This window comes from Sander lucioperca, chromosome 10 (assembly GCF_008315115.2).
Source record: "Sander lucioperca isolate FBNREF2018 chromosome 10, SLUC_FBN_1.2, whole genome shotgun sequence".
Lineage (NCBI taxonomy): Eukaryota > Metazoa > Chordata > Actinopteri > Perciformes > Percidae > Sander > Sander lucioperca.
Genome location: NC_050182.1, coordinates 25,350,516 through 25,362,949, shown reverse-complemented (window position 1 = coordinate 25,362,949; position 12,434 = coordinate 25,350,516). Strand labels below are relative to the sequence as shown.

At 42.9% G+C, this 12,434-nt stretch overlaps 2 protein-coding genes across 3 annotated transcripts; both read left to right on the top strand.

The window, feature by feature from the left end:
- The first annotated feature begins 166 nt into the window (after window positions 1-166).
- LOC116049597 (complexin-3-like) lies at window positions 167-6,073 on the top strand. 2 transcript variants are annotated; one of them, XM_036006405.1, is made up of 4 exons: window positions 167-410; window positions 641-1,048; window positions 4,527-4,614; window positions 5,203-6,073. In XM_036006405.1, the coding sequence occupies exons 2-4, from the start codon at window positions 813-815 to the stop codon at window positions 5,416-5,418; spliced, it is 540 nt and encodes a 179-aa protein (XP_035862298.1). In that variant the 5' UTR covers window positions 167-410; window positions 641-812; the 3' UTR covers window positions 5,419-6,073. The 2 variants fall into 2 exon arrangements, with proteins under 2 accessions (XP_035862298.1, XP_031155266.1); XM_031299406.2 differs by having other exon boundaries at window positions 187-414; window positions 644-1,048.
- A 146-nt stretch (window positions 6,074-6,219) lies between these two features.
- Window positions 6,220-12,361, top strand: LOC116049596 (cytochrome P450 11B, mitochondrial). Its single transcript, XM_031299405.2, has 9 exons — window positions 6,220-6,664; window positions 6,798-6,953; window positions 7,951-8,165; window positions 9,258-9,461; window positions 9,610-9,791; window positions 9,892-10,058; window positions 10,914-10,992; window positions 11,078-11,293; window positions 12,050-12,361. The coding sequence occupies exons 1-9, from the start codon at window positions 6,432-6,434 to the stop codon at window positions 12,158-12,160; spliced, it is 1,563 nt and encodes a 520-aa protein (XP_031155265.1). The 5' UTR covers window positions 6,220-6,431; the 3' UTR covers window positions 12,161-12,361.
- Window positions 12,362-12,434: the final 73 nt, after the last annotated feature.

Here is a 12,434-nt window from a genome sequence, read left to right as displayed (position 1 = left end):
GCCTGTGAATGCATGCGTGTGTCACTCATCATGACATCAGCTCCCATCTCTAAATCTTCATCACAAACGTACGAGTCATCGGGTGCATTACCTGCCACAGCTAACGAGATTCCCCTCATCAATTCCTCTAAGTAGTAATCCGTATAGAGTTGGGGGGTGTTGAAAAGTGGAGTGAGTCTTGAGGAGGGAAGCAGAATAAGCAAAGGCTTAACCTGGACATGCACATAGTTATTTACTCCTGTGAGGGTCAAGGAGCAGAGGAACAACATTCGGAGAGTCTTCTGTTTCTTCTTGTTCTCTCTGATTTGTTCTAAAGCTTTTGGGGATTGTCTGGTTGCGATGGAGGCCATCTGGCTGGAGCTTTATCAGGATTTTATGCTGTGAGCCTTTGACCAGCTGTTACCACCTGCATGGGTAAGAAAACTGTGGACTGGACTAACATGATAAACCTAACAAACAGTGACAAATAGCCTGAAAGACATTTGTCACTTTTGCCCCTATGTGGTCTTTTAGTAGTCTACTTCCCTTTCTTCTACATGCCAAACACTTCATCTGTGTATGTAACATATGCAAGCAGGTGTGAGTGTGTTTACTAAGTCCGTATGTCTAAGCCTTGTCTGGCTGACGTCCTTGTCCTTGGCAGGTCTCAGCCTGAGTTATTACCGCCACAGGACGTACGATTGTGCGTGTTCTGAGTTCGTCCTGTCAGAGCAACACAACATGAGCGGAGGAGAAAACCTTTATTCACCAATCATCTGTCCAAGAAGTAGCAGTGTGGTCATTCCCTCCTGTCCTGAGAGCTCTGGTGCATCATGGAGTCTGTGGTTAGAGTAAAAAAGACGCTGAGGACGCCCATCAGAAAGCTGACCAGCTGTGTGTCGGGGGTGAAGGAGAGGGAGTTGTGTGCCAAACGCAGGAAGAGGAGGGGCAGAGATGGGAGAGGAAGAGGAGGATGCAACAGGTTGGGGAGGACCCCTTCTCTCCGAACATCACACCCCAAAGACCCGTCAATCTTCTGCTCGTACCAGGCGGACCTGGAGAAGGAGAGGCAAGTGGACACACAATGTAGAAACACACAATGTAGAAACACAACACGCCTAAAGTAGCAATACAGTTGGTACACTTTTTGCCATTACCACACTAAAACTAGGGACTGAAAAGACGTGGTTTTTCACATGGCATTTCCTTTACTTGCATAGGCGGCGGATGAGGTGGAGGTTTGGGTAGGTTAATGTGGGAGGGAGGTAGATTCGCATCTAGCCTAGGCCGCATAGGATACACATGATCCTTGGTAAAACCGCTCTGAGGACGCACTCGTTGCCGCTAATGGCGCTACCCACTGCTAGTACCAGCTCTACTCGGCCGGTAGCAGGTACAGGGACTTCTTTTCATAATGGAAAACCAAAAAAGGCGAGTAGAGTCGAGGCGAGTCGAGCAGGTACCATGTTATGGAAAAACGCCATAACTAGGATATGACCTGCGCCGCTTCTTTTTGGCATTGTAAGCGTCAGTTATCTCTTCTACTCTGAGGTCACTCTCCACGTGTAGCAGGCTCAGTGTTGACTTATATAATTTACGACATTGTCATCAATATATTTTATGTAGCCTGATTATTTTTTTAGTCCACTCCCAAATCATCCATTCCTTTTTCGTGACACTGCCTTTGATTACCATGACAACCAAACCAAACAGAAAAGAGAGCGGTCACAGTCGGTCACAGTGCTTCAGGTGGGCAATGAGGGTGCATTCAATGTCTTTGAGTAATATGGGAATTAACCCGCAGATTGACACAATACGGTGCCAAGGATAGCTGCCTGTCCATATTTGCAGGATTGAGTATTTGGGTACCCAAGCCTACATTACTCGCCGCCCCCTGTTTACTTGTCTACTAAAATATAAATAATCAATAACATCCATAAGTAGCCTAGTTCATATTTGCCACAATTAGCTTATAAACACAAGAAGCTTTTTTGTTCCAACTGTACCCAGGTCAGGTACAGTTGAAACAAGTACAGTTGAGACACCCATTCGTTGCTGTAAAGCTGCCCCACCAATTCATTGCAAATAAAAAAATACCCTTAAAAAATGAAAATTAAACAGTTTGTAATTTCCATTCAGTATTTTATTTGATTATTTGTTCAGTTAAAAGTAGTTAATTTGTAAAAAAAATATAATTATAATATATTAATTAATAATATTACATTTATAACAATAATAACTATAGTAACAGCAATAATAAAACTGATGAACATCAAATGCAAACAACAACCTCATAAACATAATAAAAATAAACCTAATGAATAAAACAATAATAATAGCCATTGAAATTCTACTGCGGGTACATTTGATACAGTGTGTCTCAACTGTACCCCGCTGACCACCTCGAACATTTCTCTAGATTTTACGATGACCTTGCAAGACACAAAGTCATGCAATTATGTCAGTTTTTAGAGCACAGATTAAAGGTGCTGTAGGTAGGATTGCGAAGATCCAGGTTTTAGCCAAAAAAATTGAACATCAACAACTTCTCAGTCCCTCCCCCCTTTTTGCTAAAGCCCAAAACGGTCTCCTAAGCCCCTCCCCCCACAAGGGAGAATGAATGCGTTTGTATGAGCAGTGATTAACACGCAGTTAGACACCCTCCCTGGCCCCGATTGGTGCATCTGAACAGGGAGCTGTGGATTTTTGCAAATCGCACTACAGGCTGTAGGTGATGCCAGAGGAGCCGGATTTTTTTTTTTAAATTACCTGCTTCATGCAGTTCTACTGGAACATAGGGTCAGTTTCAGCAATATATGATAGAAATTTAGTGTTATAAGTCTTACTTACTGCACCTTTAAGATTTACGAAATGTAAGTTAACTTTAACAGTCATGTAAGGATGAGAAGCTATTCAATATGGATGGGATCTGGTGAAGTGAAAAACTGACCTTAGAAAAAACTTTCGCCGATATCTTCGGACTGGAGAAGAGCATGTATTTCAAATTTCCCACAATCAAAGAGGATGCTAATACACATGTCTGAAGCATAAATCACAGCTCAAGCTTGTTGTGCACACAAGTTATTTAAGGTGTTTCAACTGTACCCCTGTACCAACTGTACCTGGTCTACCCCAGTAAAATACTTCATTACAAGTAAGTAATTGAAAGTAGGTAAGTAATATTGCTAAATTGACTTAAAGTATCAAAGGTAATAACGTATAAGCACAATTTATTGTTGTAGTTGGTCAAGATGAAGCAAATTTTTTTTTATGTAAATGTGAACGTATGTAAAAAGTACAATATTTCCCTCTAAAATATAGTGGAGTAGAAGTGTAGAGTGGCATGAAATGGAAATACAGTGCTTTCCTAATTAATGTAAACACATTGATTCACAGCAGGTGTGCTTTTTTGTACAAATGTGGATGTGATGAAGTTAATTCCTAGGTGAAAATGTGAAAACTGATTTGTCTTTGCATGTGAAATATAGTTTTAATCCGAGAAAGAAATATTGTCAACCACAATAGCAGACCTACTATATGATTTGAAACACTTTATGGCAACAAAATCCACACGTGCTTTGAATTCACATTTTTTTAATTGTGACTTGTGTCCGGGTTCTCAGCAGTAAGTCGGACTCGTTTCAGGTGAGGGTTGGCCTCCGCCAGGTCTGCGCTTTGTCACCAATCCTGTTATATTATATATACTGTGATATTCATGGACAGGATATCGAGGCGTAGTCGGGGTGGGGAGGGGTTGCAGTTCGGTGGGCTGGGGATCTCATCGCTGCTCTTTGCAGATGATGTGGTTCTGATGGCATCATCGGCCTGTGACCTACAGCACTCACTGGATCGGTTCGCAGCCGAGTGTGAAGCGGCTGGGATGAGGATCAGCACCTCTAAATCTGAGGCCATGGTTCTCAGCAGGAAACCAATGGAGTGCCTTCTCCAGGTAGGGAATGTGTCCTTACCCCAAGTGAAGGAGTTCAAGTACCTTGGGGTCTTGTTCACTAGTGAGGGGACAATGGAGCGGGAGATTGGTCAGAGAATCGGCGCAGCGGGGTTGGTATTGCATTCAATTTATCGCATCGTTATGACGAAAGGAGAGCTGAGCCAGAAGGCAAAGCTCTCGATCTACCGGTCAATTTTTGTTCCTACCCTCGCCTATGGTCATGAAGGCTGGGTCATGACCGAAAGAACGAGATCCAGGGTACAAGCGGCCGAAATGGGTTTCCTCAGGAGGGTGGCTGGCGTCTCCCTTAGAGATAGGGTGAGAAGCTCAGTAATGTGGGTTGGGAAAGGGAAGTTTGGGGTCCCCTGCTGGAGCTGCTGCCCCTGTGACCCGACCTCGGATAAGCGGATAAAGATGGATGGATGGATGGACCGTCTGCAGCTGCTTCCATTTGCGTTCATTAGAGAAGGCAGTTCAAATGAAACGAGTTAATTCTGAGTCACAAACCTGAGTCACTGTTGTGGCAGAGATGTTGCTTAATTACATTCTGTCTCAGATATGTCAGGTGTATTTGTTTTTTTGTCTGCTGTATTTACAGAAAGCTCCGGGAAGCAATGAACACTCAGAAGAATGCGGAGAGAGCAGCTATGAGAGCTCACTTCAGGAGTAAATATGAGCTGTCTGAGGTCTGTGTTTGTGTTAGTAATAGAACGAGGTAAAAAATAAATAATAATCTATGTTTTTACTCGAGTTTGTCTGTTAGTCAGTAGGACGTCTCATTAAGAGATTTCAGGAAAATTTGAGATGTGTAATGTTATAAATGTAACTGATTACAAAGCACTTACTGTATGCACAAATATTTTTTGGTCCCACATGTATATATCAATATATTCATGTCCATTTCCACATACACTGATTTTCCAAAATTGTGAATTTTCAAACAAAACATCCAAGCTTCAAGTTTGATTGCCTGTTTAAGATAATGCCCAACAGATTTCAAACAAATTTAAATAACTTAGCACATATCAACTTGTAACTGTTAAATGTAATGTATTTTTCAACATAATTTTATTTGTATTAAATTAATTTAAATGGCTGTAACTCTGTAGTTATAAGCCTGAGTCATGTAAAATTGTGTACCATTCAGCCTTGTACAAAGCCCTATTATTCAAAATACAGGAGGAGGAAGTATGTGTATGAGGAAGTTCGTATCCTTGGTCACATGTTCAGCCTTTCAACTCTCTCTTTCTTCTGTTTTTTATCCTCCTGATTAGAGCCCCAAAGACACAAACCACCTGAGGTCTGTTGGCGGGAAAGTGTCACTTCCCTACGAGCTGTCCAAGATCATTCATCCTAAAACCAAAACCAAGGACGACGGCTTCAACCTGCTGAGCGCCTTTCAAGGCCTCAGCTTCGGCAGAGCGACGCTCACAGGGAGGACACACAGCAAGACGTCCACTCCCACACCAGCAACTTGTAAAGTAATGTGATCAATATGTGATCACAGGGATGATCGGTACACAGCCTTCTAAATGTGTTAGTGCAGGGGAACCACAGGGGACCCTCATACATGATTGCTGCTCACACACAAACAGTGCTTCAACCGCTTACAAACTTAGTTCAATCATCTCTGTTACACAAACATGTCATTCAGACTTTGGTTTTGTACTTATTGTTTGTCTTTTATGTAGCAATAATAATATGCCAGATAATTGTATATATTATAGCCTTTGAGATGAGCTAAATATGAATATAAATAATGTATTAATGCGTTCATGATATTATGTATTATATAATCTAGAAACTACTAGATTATTATGACTAGCTAGTTTATAGATCCAAATGAGTGATCTATACACAAGTAAGGAACCTCAGGGAAACATGTTCAAATTTATCACACATTCACACAAGTAATGACATTACTCATTTTGTACTTCAAATTGTTTTACTGTCTTTTTGTAAATAATCTTTCCATATATAAACTGTATATGTAATGTATGTGAGCAAAGCTATTAGTTTATTGATTAGTTTGCATTGAGGTGATAGTGGTGTGTAAATAGTCTTTCGCTTTCCTAATCAACGTTTTTTATAAAGCAGAGACCAAGAACTCACCAATAAAACCTTGTAGAGATACCTACAAATGGACAAGTAGGCAGTCATGGGCCTTTTAATTTTGGTTTATTAGCTGTGTGTGAAAAACTTTAATAAAAAAAACTATTAAACTAACTAATAAAAACATTTTGACCAGCTGGACCCACTCTTTTTTGGCCTATGTGTGTGTTTTCTGGATCAGCCTGACATTTGGGCTCTGTTGTGATTCTCTTGAACTCTGATCCTCACATCCATTAATCATTGTCTGCTATCAGTTCATCAGAGCGATATAGAGCACACTCAAGGATTTGAGGTTGAGGATGAAGGAGGGAAAAAAAATCGGTCCTGAAGAGACGACAACGAGTGGTGTCACAACTCTGGATGAGACTGGTGAACACATCTTGTCTGGACCATGAGGAGCATGTACATCCCAGTGACTGTGTGTGTCAGAGCACAGGGCACTCGTGGGTCTAGTACTGGAGTAAGAAAGAGGGGTGTGGATGGACAAGTGCGGAGCTTTGAGGAGATCCCTCACACAGGGAGGAGCGGCTGGGTCAACTTGGTTAAGTTCTGGAGAGAAGATCGTTTCCGGCAGCTCCACAAGCACATGGAGAGGACCTTCAATGCCGTCGGCCCCATTTACAGGTAGATAGAGGGATGATGTCATTACCTTAAGTGTGGCATTGATGAGAGAACATGTTGATCATCAAGGTTTTCCAATATGTTTGTAACAGTAGTGCATATGAGTTTACACCTTTGTGTGTGTATGTGTTTGAAGGGAGCACGTGGGCACCCACAGCAGTGTGAACATCATGTTGCCGTCTGACATTGCTGAGCTGTTCCGCTCAGAGGGCCTGCACCCTCGACGGATGACCCTGCAGCCCTGGGCAACGCACCGAGAGACACGCCAGCTCAGCAAGGGAGTCTTCCTCAAGTCAGTAACACACCTGTTTACAACTCATGTTGTGGTGATATACTGTGAATCTATTTAAGCTGTCACTGTGTGGGGACTCACCTCCCTTGTTGTGGACAAAATACAAGTTCCCACTATGTAAGTCATTACATTTTTAGGTTGGTTGGGTGTATGGTCAAGGCTATGCATGTAGTGGTTATGATTCAGGTTAGGATGTCTTAAGACGTTAGGAAGTCTCCAGAGAAAGATTGCATGAGTGTAAGTCATGCAATGCAATGTCCCCTTAAGTGAGGGAATCAAGTTGTGTGTGTGTGTGCGTGTTTGTATAAGTACATGTAATCACTTGTGTCATCATCATCATCTTGCTCATTTTTGGGGTCATTCAATCAGTTGTGGAAAAGTATTCATACTCTTGTCGGTGTAGCTTTTTAAAGCTCTTATATGTAGAATACTAATGTGATTGTAGCATCTTTCAAATTATTCTGATGGCATGAGTTTTTGTTTATAGAAAAATCAGCCAATTCCAGTAAAAAAATTACCACAAAGAGACACAAAACGATTACAAACAATGCAGCTGGGAGATTTGTGTCGTTTTGTGTCTCTTTCAGTCTGGGATTTTTCCTTCTACTTAGGAGGTGTGGGGGCCTTTTACATGTCTGTGCCGAAGGGGCTCATTGACGAGTAATCTGTCCATGGTTTTAGGTTAGGTTTTGGCTAAACGTTGCAGAAATAACTGGACAGGTAAAGGTTAAGTTGGGTAGATGTTAAGTATCACAGGAACAGTGGTTTGAACCACAAACAGGTCTGTTTGTGGTTAGGGCTTTGTTAGCCAAGGGAAACACAAATTGATAGGGAAACAGACACAGCACCTCTTCTTTAGGAATATTTAAGTAACGGAACAGCACATCTGCTTGAGAAAGGTAGTTTTCTTTCCAACCCAGTTTCTTTGCTTCACAATGACTGAGCAGAAGAGAAGCAGGTCGACTTCAATGCCTCACTCCAAATCTTCTCTCCACAGGAATGGTGAGGAGTGGCGATCTGACCGTCTACTGCTCAACAAGGAGGTGATGATGAGTGCGCCCGTGAAGCGCTTTCTCCCCCTGCTTGATGAGGTTGCAATGGATTTCTGTCAGATGCTGCGGGCCAGAGTGGAGAGGGAGGGGAGAGGCGAGGAGGGGAAGCGCAGTCTGACTATGGATCCCAGTCCTGACCTCTTCCGCTTTGCACTGGAAGGTCTGAGGTCATCAACCCCAGTGATTTGTGACCTGTGGTTTCGTTGTGTATTCTTGTGTGTGATTGCACAGTTGGAGTCTAAATTAATTCCTGTTTTATTAATACACATACACATCATCGTGATAATATTCTGGACCCTTTTATATCCAGGAAAAATGAGTTAAGTGTAAAGAGGTGTAAAAGGATGAGGGTTTAATGGGGACATAACTGTGTCCTTTTCATCCAGCAATGATTGACATTGAAGTCCTGGGGGAGGGGATAGTATGGATTAATGTCACCTTCTTCTTTTGACAGTCTCTCATTCACCCTATTAGCTCTTTGAGTTGAGTCACGCTTGTTGACGAGGCTGTGACGGAGTCTTACGTCAGAGGAATTATACAGTCTGCATGAACATCACCTTTAACATCTTACTGCTTCTGCTCCTTCTGTTTTTTAAATATTCTAAGCTCTTATGAGAACCAAACTCATTTTAACCTGAGGCATAATCTGTCGTTAACATATTATAGACTACATTTAGGAGGTCAAGGAGAATACACCTTTATAAATAGAAACAGCAGCAAATATGATCAAAGCTTCAGCATTCTTTCCCCAGGTCTGCTCCTTTCATGAGCCTGTGTGTGTGTGTGTGTGTGTGTGTGTGTGTGTGTGTGTGTGTGTGTGTGTGTGTGTGTGTGTGAGAGAGAGAGTGAGGGGGGCGGGGGGAGTTGATGACTTTGAGACATGCTAGTCTGCTCCTAATGGACGACAACACATGAAGCCAGGTGCTAAGCCGGGATAGGAATAGACGTGCAAGAAACTCTATTCCGGTCAGTGATGTGAATTTAATATAATACAAGCGTGTCCGATAGGTGGTGGATGCCTGGTGGTGGAGAGGCAGTTCCTCTGAGGCAACATATGCACTCAGAAAAAAAGAGGAGCTAGATTTGAAAAACACAGTTTACACAATAGACTTTTTTGTGCTTCATTTTAGAACATACTCAACCCATAGGGCCCTTTAAAATAAAAAATAAAAACCTGAAACCTTAAAAACTATTCAGTTAACTCTCACCCTCACCCACCTATACATCCTCACCTTCTCCTTCCCCCCTGTAGCCAGTTGCCATGTAATCTACGGGGAGCGTATTGGCCTCTTCTCCTCATCTCCCTCAATGGAGTCCCAGAAGTTTATCTGGGCCGTGGAGCGAATGCTGGCAACAACCCCTCCTCTCCTCTACCTGCCCCCTCGCCTGATGCTCCGCATCGGCGCTCCCCTGTGGACCCAGCACGCCAGTGCATGGGACCACATCTGCAGCCACGGTAGGCAGACCAAAAGCATTTATTGGACTCCTTTGGCAGGGAGTAATGAATCTAGTTGATCTAACTCTCTTTAATCTGTTCCATTATCCACCTTCACTACTCCAATCTTACACACTGACTCTGTCATCCTGTCCTGATCTTCTTCCAGCGGAGGCGAGGATCCAGAAGGGGTGCCAGCGTCTGTCTTCCTCCCAGGCTCAGGGGTCTGAGGCTGGAGCAGCTGTAGGCCAGTACACCGGGGTTCTGGGCCAACTCATGGAGAAAAGGCAGCTATCCTTGGACCTCATCAAAGCCAACATCACTGAGTTGATGGCAGGAGGGGTCGACACGGTGTGTGTGTGTGTGTGTGTGTGTGTGTCTTCTTTGGCCTGTATTTGTATATCTCACCCTAACTGATTCCATATCACCTCTCATCCCATCATCTCTGCAGACAGCAGTGCCCCTGCAGTTTGCTCTGTTTGAGCTGGGCCGTAACCCAGAGGTGCAGGAGAGGGTGAGGCAGCAGGTGAGGACGTCGTGGACACAGGCTGGTCGTGATCCTCAGAAAGCCCTGCAGGGGGCGCCATTACTGAAAGGTCTAATCAAGGAGATTCTCAGGTACATAATACTCAAGGCACATCCATCTGCTCATGGCCTGATTAACCTATTTGTAGGCCACCTACATAGACCCACACACTTTGCACCATCTCTGCATTGTGTATTTACCCTGTTGGATCTGTTGACATGTGAGCTCAATATGATTTATTTCCCATAGCACTTTTAGAAACCTCCCATCTGTATTAGCTTAGTGAAAAGTTAAGCTTGAAAGTTCATTCTTGACCTTGGAAATAATAGTTTGACAAAACAATTCCAACTCAAGGTCTATTTACTAACTTTTCCAAGGCTTTCAGAGCTTCCATATTAACAGACCCATCTCCATGCCAACTGATCAGACTATCAGCTGATGAAGACTGTGTGATACGTCTGAAAGCGTGTAAGTGGACCTTGAGTCAGGAATGTTTTGGCAAACTGCTATTTCCAAGGTCCAGAGTCAACTTTAATGCTTAAAGCAATTAAGATTTTAACAAAATAGGGCCAAAAGATGACGCAGTAATGCTGGACTCAGCTGATATTGTGCTTTAGTGGTGCAAGTTTCCAAACAAATTTGCAGTTAATCAGATAACTAATAACCAGCTGACACATAGTGAACCAAGGACATTTTCAGCTTAAGTGCTGGATAAGAGGAGAAAAAAACTCTTGTCTCCTTCAGATCAATGTGTATCATGAAAAAAAAAGCATTCTAGGAGCTTTAGAACGAGTCTGTTACTGTTTTAATCAACAATGCGAATTGGTTACCAGTAATCCTATAGTTTAGTTAGAGTTAGAAGTCAAAGATAACATCTAAAAAACATATCTGTGTGTGTGTGTGTGTGTGTGTGTGTGTGCATATGTGCGTGTTTTGGGTTGTGTCAGGTTATATCCGGTGGGAACTACAGTGCAGCGGTATCCGATCAAAGATATTGTTCTTCAGAATTACCACATTCCTGCTGGGGTGAGTGATCACACTGTGACTGTGAGGCACATACAGTGCTACAGCCATCTTCAGTGTGTTTGACGGACATCAACTCTCTTCTCAGACGATGGTCCAGGCCTGTCTCTACCCCCTGGGAAGAAGTGCGGAAGTGTTTGAGGATCCACTGCGCTTTGACCCCGGCCGGTGGGGCAGCAGCAGAGAGGAAGGCCAAAGAGGAGAGGGGCCAGGGGGGTTTCGCTCTCTGGCGTTTGGGTTTGGTGCGAGGCAGTGTGTCGGGAGGAGGATTGCTGAGAACGAGATGCAGCTTTTGCTCATGCATGTGAGTACTGGCAGACAAGAGAAGGGGGGAAAGGATGTGATTTAAGAGGAAGGAAAAGAGTTGGAAATGTTGAGGTATAGGTAAGAAAAGGCAGACAAGATTAGACAAGCTTAATCTGTGCCTGCTGAGCAGGAATAAGTACTCTTTACCTAAGTAAAAGCACCAGACCACAATGTTAAAATACTCTATTACAAGTCAAAGTAAGGAATGCACAAGCAGCAGTTCACTGTTTTAGCTGGTTAACTAGGCCTACTTTATATACACACACACACAGTATACAGTTTATTCCAGTGGTTACCAAGCAAGGGCTCGGGCCCTTCCAAAGAGCCACAAGATGAATCTGGAGGGTCGTGAGAGGATGAATGGGAGACGAAAGAGAATTTGTATTCATTTCTCAGACTTTTCTCTAATAAATTGGATCATTTTACCTCTTTGGGTTAGTTTAAACTGTTTTTTTTTTAAATTTATTTTAAATTAAATCATGTGAGATGTTTAGAGAAAGAATGTTTTTTTGATGGATGTGTTGACAACTCATAGACCTGAAAAAGATCTGAAATGTGACAAGGAGCCCCAACTAGAGACTGCTTTACTGTAAGGGGTCACAAGCCAAAAAGGTTTAGAACCTGTTTTAATCTGTGTTGTATTATATAAGCGTATGATATTTTTACTCTGTCTTGACACCCTATCACACCCCCTCCCCCACCCACCCACCGCCTCCCTTTATCCTCCCTTCTTGTTTCTGCTCCCTCTGTCTAGATCCTGCTGAGCTTCCATCTCAGCGTGTCATCCTCAGAAGACATTAAAACCACATGCACCCTCATCCTCCAGCCCGAGACTCCGCCAAGGATCACTTTCAGGAAACTCTGACACACACACACACACACACACACACACACACACACACCATGTTTAATCACATAATTTAGCCTGTTTTAGTCTCCCAACATAACAACCATAAATGTCTGATACTCACTGAAGCTTATACTGAGCGTTTTTTGCATCCTCATAAACTGTGCAACAAGAAATTCAAGAATTCATAATGCTGATGAATAAAGTATACTTTCCTCCTCCTGTTGTCTTCTTTGTGGCAAAGCTTGCAAAATCAATTAATTCATTAGTGTTAAATCATTAACACTGCTGT